The sequence below is a fragment of the Taurulus bubalis genome, assembly GCF_910589615.1.
Source record: "Taurulus bubalis genome assembly, chromosome: 10".
Lineage (NCBI taxonomy): Eukaryota > Metazoa > Chordata > Actinopteri > Perciformes > Cottidae > Taurulus > Taurulus bubalis.
The window spans coordinates 14165022-14174321 of NC_136598.1; the positions used below are offsets into that span (position 1 = coordinate 14165022).

At 39.5% G+C, this 9300-nt stretch overlaps 1 protein-coding gene across 1 annotated transcript; it reads right to left on the bottom strand.

The window, feature by feature from the left end:
- Positions 1-6764: 6764 nt before the first annotated feature.
- Positions 6765-8813, bottom strand: LOC306742986 (prolactin-releasing peptide receptor; the record flags this gene model as incomplete). The annotated part of the gene is made up of 3 exons (XM_079225452.1): positions 6765-6992; positions 7632-8029; positions 8351-8813. 3 exons carry the CDS (start codon positions 8811-8813, stop codon positions 6765-6767), a joined length of 1089 nt encoding a protein of 362 aa, XP_079081578.1.
- Between the last annotated feature and the right edge of the window lie 487 nt (positions 8814-9300).

The window sequence follows — 9300 nt, forward strand, 5'->3', positions numbered from 1 at the left end:
AATGTAAGCTATATGGGTGAATAGCTGTGTGTGTGTGTGTGTGTGTGTGTGTGTGTGTGTGTGTGTGTGTGTGTGTGTGTGTGTATAGCAGGAACATTTATATCCCATTATCAACCCTTCATGTACAGACAATCAGACATCATTTGAGAGAACCACATTGCTGCTTTTTTTTTTTTTCCTCCCTCATATCCTGCCCAGTGTAGAGTTGGGGCTTGAATAACACGCATCTCAGAGCTCTGTAATTGGATTGTATTCCCAGGTTCTGTTCTCCCAAGAGTTCTTCAGTAGCAGCCACTTCTGGTGTGTGGAGACACGGCTGGAGTTGAAGAGCCCTTGTGTTTCCCATCTATACAAGGAGGTAGTGATTGTGATTGTGTGACCATGGTACAGCTAAAATGAACTCTAAAGCATGCACAACATACATGTATTAGCATTGTATTATTGTCAAACTGTCAGTGAAAATGTTGAATGTAAAATCAAACACACCAATGGTATGAACAGGTGCTTGGCTAAACTATTTCCACCTGGAGGGAAGGCCATAGGAAACGATAAGCCCATGCAAGCACTTAACGCCATTAAGGTTGTTCAAAAAGTTACATATAAATCATGCACAGCTGTGTTCTGCAAGAAGGAAGCGATCCGGAGATTAATGTGTGTGTGTGTGTGTGTGTGTGTGTGTGTGTGTGTGTGTGTGTGCGTGTGTGTGTGTGTGTGTGTGTGTGTGTGTGTGTGTGTGTGTGTGTGATAGTGAGTGAGTGAGAGAGAGAGTCTTATATTTCAATTAGGCACTTGACAAATAACCAGTATGATCCCAGAAATAGATGAGGTTTGTACCACGTTCTCTTTCGTTAAAGCCTTTACTGCTGATTTGTCTGCCTGTATATGGAGACAGGATATAAATTATCACTGTAAAAAAGAAAATTGGGAAAACTTAAAATATCAAGGCAACATGATGCAATGGTTTTTAAAAGTTTTCTCAACTTTTGACTACAGTAGTTGACTTAACTAAGATTTTTTAGTTTAGACAAAAGTTCTGCCAAGTTAAATGTTCTTGTTCACCTAATTTTGACATTCCTGTGAAGCTAACAAAAAACATTCTTGTTTCAGTGCCATGTATTTCTACCTTCAACAAACACCGATATACGAGTTGAATACATTTGCAATTCTTGTTTCAGTGAGACCACATTTTTTCATTACAAATCAATACAATTTTATGTTGCTGTAATTGTATTTCGAGTTCTGCCAACTTAGATTGGGGTGTTCACAGAATTATGATATTCTTATGAGGCTAACAATAAAATTATTGTTCCAATGACATGTATTTCTACCTTCAACAAACACAGATACACGAGTTGAATAAACATAATTTCTGCTTCAGTGAGATATAACTGCTCCTTGATAACTCAATGAAAATGTATGTTGCTGGATTTGTATTATTACTCAATAAATTAGCTAAAACCTTGTTTATTTAGCCCTGGTTAACCGATTTTGAACATGAGTTAAAAGTATACACAATGAGGTCAGTCTGGTGTTATGTACACAGAAATCAAACAGCTGTGTCGCCTCAACAAAGTCAATTGTTCCATGAGCACTAACCACAATGAACTAACCCAGTTAAAAGTTATACATTGAAATTCTACAAATATGTCAGCACCTCTTGTGAACTGACAACTGACACTTCCACAAATCTTGTGCCGTGGTGCTAATACACTGATCTACTAGCATCTACAATGAAATGCAAAGACATAAATAAAGCAATTATGAATTGCTCATCAATACAATGAGACTTTTTGTAAACTGGAATTCACAATTCCACAAATTTCTATTTCACAGGCAAAGAGGACTTGCAGACTTGTTTCTTAATACAGTATGCTTCCGTGGAAATGTAACCGTACCTATTTTTGGTAGTCGTAACTTTTTCATCATGCCTACTACTCTCATTATAGAAATAATTTCAGTCATATGCATTGAATGTGTTGTAACTCTGTTATGTTGTTAATTCTGTACACATAATATCTATTGTACTTTGGTCCAACTGGGGAGAAGGATCCTCTTCTGTTGCTCTCCCAAAGGTTTCTTCTCTTTTTTCTCCCCTTAAAGTTTTTTTTGGGGGAGTTTTTCCTGAAACAATGTGAGGTCCCAGGACAGAGGAATGTGTACAGATTGTAAAGCCATCTGAGGAAAATGTGTAACTTTTGGCTATACAAAATACATTTGATTGAACTTCTGCCTGGATTATGTTCACTTGCAATGTTATTTTTTGGTCTATGGTGACCGGTAGATGTAGGAAAACAATATGTTTGAAATGTATATGAAATATGTGAGTGAATATGTAACTATCTCTTAAAACCTTTTTTTATTTTATTTTTAAAGTAGGCAGGTGATACAGTTGGTGATTTTCTCCATTTTTCTTATTTTCAACAAATAAGCCAAATAATTGATTCTACCAGTTAAAATCAAAGCCTGATATAACGTATTCCTCTATGCCATAGACCTGCATTGTTGTCCAAAAACTATTAATAAAAACATCATCAATGAACCACAAACAAGAAGTAACATGCTACCTCATTATAAAGAACATGGACACTGCACATAAATCAGCCTGCTGACAGAAATACTCACGAGAGTTTAGTTTGTGTTATCCCTGGCGGAAAATAGTCCAACAACAAAACTGATTCCTGCAAGATCTCCTGTTTGAGCAGAGGCGGGCCGTGCATTTTCGACCCAGGCCCTCAGTGCCGTCTGATATTGTTTACATAAATACGTGCATGACAGGATGCTGCCTCATTAACGGACAATGCATGTAGTTCACAGCAACAAGAACCAGTCACATTTAGTTATGTATCTGAGGGTTTATCTTGCCCCTATACTTCACTTTATTAACAAAACAACAACACGATGCTGCAGTTTGCACAAGACGGCAACCATTTTTATTCTCGTTCCACACTTCATTTCCTCTCCTTCCGTTTTTCCCTTCACAATAAAAGCCCCAGAAACTTACATCAGAACACTGCTCCGTAGAGAACTGTCCAAGTACTCAATATAATAGCTAAACACTATAACAATACATGACAAAACAATCCAACAAAACTGCGGCTCTGAAACACCGCACCTCTCTGCAGCTGCAGAAGCAGTGCAACTCCCAGCTGTTCTACCTGTGCGTCTCTCAGCCAGCCACACCGCCGGCACTCACCGACGATGCACCCACACCCGAGGTGGCTTGGAAAACATTACATTTCATTTAGCTGACGTTTTTATCCAAAGCGACCTACAAGTCTGGCAGCGAGTGCTCTCCCAACACCTCCACACCGCGAGCTAGCTTAGCTTAGCTCTCGAGCTAGCTTAGCTGTGGAGGTGGGACCCAGCAGAGAGCCAAACAGAGTGAAAAAAACAAACACAAAAAGCAGAAAAAGATTTTCACTCACCCGATGCTGTCCACTTAATAAAGACAAAGTCCATCTTTCTCTTTGTTAACACACTTCAATGACGTGGTTGTTCAGTTCATCTGTGTGCTTCAGTGAGGATCGTCAATGGTCAATGCCAAAACATGCAACCATCCATGAGAAAGGCATAAAGTAAATCCCCCACCAAGTCCGGTTCTCCTCCTTCAAACATAGAGTATGAAAAAACTAAAATACTAAAAATGCAATTACTTCTCGAACAACAGTTTCAACAACATGAACCGCTCTAACTAGCTATAATTTTCTGTTCGACGAGTCACGGTAGCCAATTGACCAATCACAGCGCATGTGAATGGTCACGCGGGCCCTGTGACGAATCAGACGTCCAGACACTCTAGAAGGCTGTTTCATGTAGTTTAACCAGGCTACTCTTCCATAGAGAAAGAGAGGTGAAATGTGATTGGATAAGAGATGCTGTTAACCAGCTCCCAAGCAAGCTATACCAGAGGCCTGAAGCAGAGGAACAGATGAATATAGGAGCTGTGCAATGAGAAAATAAGCTAATCGGGAAAAATAATTATAACACATGTGGTGTATTTGTGAAAAAACAATTACATTATAAAATATCTATAACTTTTAATTATAAAAAAAATAGCTATAACTTTGTGATTCTGTTTAGGCCAGCAGAGAAGGCTTAGAAGGCCCTTATGGCCCGCCACTGTGTTTGAGTAATGTTTGCTAGAAACTACAGCGCAACCTGAATTACATATATATGTACCCAATAGAGAATCTTAAATCACCATTCAATTGGCAGCTTGCACATTGACTGCTTGTTTTTCATATATTATATCAGCATTCTTTTCACACGCATAAGTAAGGTACATATTTGATTGGATTCCACCAATGTATAGCATGCTTTTAATTTGCCATCGCAATTCCACAATTTATAATCATTCAATACATATACAAATAGGCTATCCTACTGTAGTGTATGCATTGCCTTACCTTTAATTGTAAATTGTCCATTTGTCTATCCTTGTGGACAAAAATCTCTGTGACTTTGTTGTAAAAGTCCATCTGCTTTGCTGTGATATAAACCTCTCGCACGGCCCTGGTGGATTTCAGTAAATGACACATCCCTGTAACCTACGAGACTGTGGGAGTCTAACAATTCAACATAGACCATTGTCTGACGAGTAAGTGTTTCAAAATTGCGACGCGAGACCGGAAGTATTTTGGTGTTTGATTTTGGGCATTCCAAGGTCCTGCGATCCCATTGGTCCTCAGACTCTTCTGTAAGTGCATCAGACGTGATATGCGGAAGGAGACGGTCAGTTACATACCAAGTTTGTCATGGTACGAGCAAGGACAAGCTCAAAGTAGGTCATTTTTCAATTTCTGAACCGAAAAACGTGTTTTTTGGACTGAAACGGCTTCCTAATATGTCAATGCTTGTGTGTATTGTGATTATTATTGCAGATGTATATGCTTTAGGTCTTACTCTTTCTAAAGATGTGCAGTATTACTCTGTGAGATGATGGGAAGGCACCGAACAATACAATTAAAACACTCAAGGAGTAATTTTTGGGGGAATCTTGCCCAGACTCTTGAGTTTTGATCATATTTATGCTGAAAATAAGTAAAACAAAATATATATATCTTGTTTTAAAGCCAAGGAGTTGTGGATTGGTTAGAGATCAAGGACTATAGGGTCTGGTATTCATATCGTGGTCATATGAGTTTATCAGGTTGATCAGACTCCATTAATCCAAGTCCTAATGCATTTCTGAACCCCAACACAGAAGTGGTTTATCATTCAATTTAATATGTTTTTAATCAAACAGATTTAATTATCACTGGTTCAAATATGCCATACATATGCAATATTATGTAGAAAATACTTCATAGTATAATAAGTCGAAAAAAGGTCCATAAAAACATTGTGAGTGGCATTATGGCTTTGAGGATGGTGAATTTGTTCTTCAAACAAATTGTGTTTTTGTGCTCGTACAGACCCTTTCAAAGTATAGATAAATAACAATAAAAAAAACAAGGGAACCAAGCTTCACATGGCCAAGTAATCTGATTGTTAAAAGGTGACAGTTGGCATCAGCAGCATTAGCTGGGAGGTGGAGGTTATAGCTTGCACTAACGCTACACTGAGTATCTCAGTTGCTGCCAATTGGCTGTCAAATAGTGTTTTGGCACTAGAAAAATGCATCCTTTATATATCATACGCAGCCATAATAATGAATCATAAGCAGCAATCATAATGAAAGCTGTAGAAATCTGAATAACTAAGTGTACCGAATTAATGACACTTAAATGTAATTTACATCACATAAGCCAGTTCTTTGGTTGGCCTTTTTAAGTGAGGCATTTTAAAAAGTTGACTTGCTAGACATTGACAAAGAAAGAACGCATCAGTAAAGCACTAATTATACTTAATGGGTGACTTTATTGTTAATGCTCTGAATATGAAGTTGATCATTGTGTCAGCCTTTATTTCCAGACAGAGCCAACGCACTGGGAGTTTGTTCATCAGGTAAATCATTTATTATTTTGGTATTGATTCAATTTTACAAACAGAGGTTGGATGTATTGAGGTGCACACAAACTGTGCACACTATTTATGCATGCACAAACACAAACTTATCCATCTATCACACACAAAGCTAGACAGTGGAGCCAAAACATAGAGAACAATTAATACATAATGACACCAAAAATACGTGGTAATAAGTATTTCAAAATGATAAAAGATATACACAACTGATATTGAAGCACAGACATTCAGTTCCAAAATAAAACAACCACACACTCTTCTTGGTCTGAAATTAATGTTTGGTGAGAAAAGTTCATTGAGTTCAGCTCCCTGAAGTCAAGTGTTTACTGTTATAAGTATAACCATGCCCTGCAAACATTAACCACCACTGGTCTTAATTTATGTCTGTACAAAACCCCATGTGTTTATGCCCCTGCTGTAAGGATGCAGTATCTGCTTAGTGTTTATGCCAGCACCTCTGCCGTCCAAGAAAAACACAGGGATACCAGCGGATTGCTGAATCTCCTTCATCAGCGTACTAAACTACAGCCTGGTCTGGATCCTCTTCTTTGACAGTGTGTAAAAAGTGGCCTTATTAAGCACTGCCTTTGGTTACACTATATTAACAGCAGCATAAATGTCGTCAAAAAAAGCTGGAGAAATCTGGTTGAAATAGATTTGAAGCAATTACCTTATTTTCTCACACGTCAGACATTAACATGAGGGTTATGGGTGAAGGTGTTAGCTCGTGGATGAGGACAAGGCTCTGGTGTCAGGAGCTGCGACAGCACTTGTATCATAGTGAGCATGATCTGAAATCAACTCCTTGAAGTCGGCCTCTCCACCATCCCACTCTGACTATTGCGGCAAGGATAGAGGTAACCTTTCAGGTGCATGCGCACCTTGCTGTGCAGTGAGGCGTAGATGAAGGGGTTGTAACATGCAGAGCTCATAGCGACTAAATGACAGCAGACTTGTAAGACGTTTATGTAACGCTTCCCTATGATGTGAAAGTCCGGGTCCAGGTCCAGCAACAGGTTCAGCGCCTACACAGTGGGATGGGGAAACTTGTGTTACAGCCCTAGCTGTATTTAATTGCATCAAATCAGTAGAGCATATTTAAATGACAAAATACATTCAACTTAATTAATGTCATTTTTGAAAATGTCTGACTAAGTATGTAATTACACTTAGACTTACACTTGAATGTAATACTAAATGACTGCATGCTAGGCTTTATAACTAGATCATTTCCTCTTTTTAAACCAATCCCTGTCGGATCCTGTGAAATGTGACGCTGCTACTTTTTGTGATTTGCATGTTGGCAAAGCACTTAGTGAAAGGACAGGGCGCCCTAGGTCCTACTGCAATTCAAAATTCTTCCATTAATGATGATGAAATGCCTCATTGTGGACGTAATGTTAGTTTTGTCGACATGATGTACCTGATGATGCGGTTCTGTGGTTAATGATGTAGAAGATTCTACCATCTTATGGACAGTTAAAGCTTCACTCTTTTTATCTCCTCACTGCTGCTGAGTTTATGATTTGATTTGATGAAACTTGATCTCCCTGCCAAGCTTAACTTCCCAGTAAAAATCTTCCTCAAATTTTATGGAACAGGTTATATAAGGCTTTAGAGAGAAGGATAATTGAGCTTAGTTGAGTTTAGGATCTGAGACTCACCTGCAGGGGCAGCCAACACAGGGCGAAAGCCAGCACGGAGGCTACCAGCAGATAGAAGGTCTTCTTCCTCCTTTGGCTCCAGCTTTGCTGACCATTGGCTGGCTCCCCAGGTACTGAATAGCGTTTTAGGCTAACAGTGATGGCACAGTAGGATACGCTGACCGACAGCAGCGGGATCATATAGGAGGCTATGAGGGTGAAGCAGGAGTAGAGCAGCCGCAGATTGCCACTGTGTGGCCAGAATTCCTCACACACGACCAGATTTATGCCATTAGGGCGTAGGTCCATATAGCGTGTGTAAAGAGACTGAGGTGCAGCCAGGGCCAGAGATAAAAGCCAGACACCTACAGTCACTGCACCACAACCCCATACAGAGATCCTCCTCCGTACTGGGTGAGCTGGAAAAAATAAATAAAATAGCATGAATATAAGAACAAAAGCAATATATTGTTCCACACATTTAAGCCAATGATTTGTTTGTGTTATTTATTTACTCTAGTATTATAGCATCTTAAAATTTTTCTGATGGCATAATATTTTATTTGTAGAAAAATAATCCTGTTGTATGTTTTTTTTAGCCCATCTGAGGGTGAGTTATCAACATGAATTGCTGTCTACCATAGTTTGTGTAAAAAAATGCCATATGGTTCCATAGAAATACATTTTCGGATCAGACAAAAGTATTTCTCATGAGTATATAAATAATTGTATATCCTTACCTACAACAATGTAGCGATCCACAGCAATGGCAGTGAGTGAAAGCACTGACGTGAACACTGTGGCACATTGCAGCAAGGGGACCAGGTGGCAGAGGGGCCTCCCAAAAGCCCAGCCATGGCTGTCAAAGGCATAAGACACAGTCAGTGGTACACAACTCAAACACATAAGCAGGTCTCCAGCTGCTAAGTTACTGATGAAAAAGTTGGTGGCATTGTGAAGTTTCTTGTCAGACAAGATGCAAGCCAATAGGAAGGAGTTTCCAACTACAGCAACGACCACTACGAGGCAGTAGAGAGGCAGGAAGAGAGGTTTGAAACGTAGAAGAAGCTCTATGCCTATAAACATGTCCAGGGGGTCACTGTGGTTGAGTCCTTGGCTTTTACTGCTTTCTAGTCTTTCTCGTCCTGTTTCATGGCTGGTGTTGCCGGTCACACTCAAATCCCCATCCATGAAGGTATCCATGTCTCTGGAGGTAACCTGAAAACAAGGCATTATCAACAATAAATCAATAAGTACTACAGGAAGAAATCAACCAATCAAAGTGTTGCTCATTTTCAGTAATGTCGGTGATACTTTGATTTGTAAAGATTTACTTGATAAGTTATACATTTCTCAGTATATTCTATCTAGACCATCGCTTACACCTTCTCAGGAGAAATGTTTTGAATTTTTACGGACTTGTCTAGAGTCCTGAGAGATGGACATATTTGATGCATCTGTCTGAACAATCATCTCCCAGCTGAAGTCTGGGGTCAACAACACCGGCCTGTTCAGCTTCTTCTGTCCAATTTTTAAGTTTGTGAGGGGAGACGTACAGCAGAGAAGTTTGGGATGAAGCGACCATAGTATTCGGTCAGACCTATAAATGTCTTTACCTGGGCCTTTGTGGATGGGCATGGCCAGTCCTGGTTCGCCAGGACCTTGCGGTCTTGTGGCCTCACATTGTGGC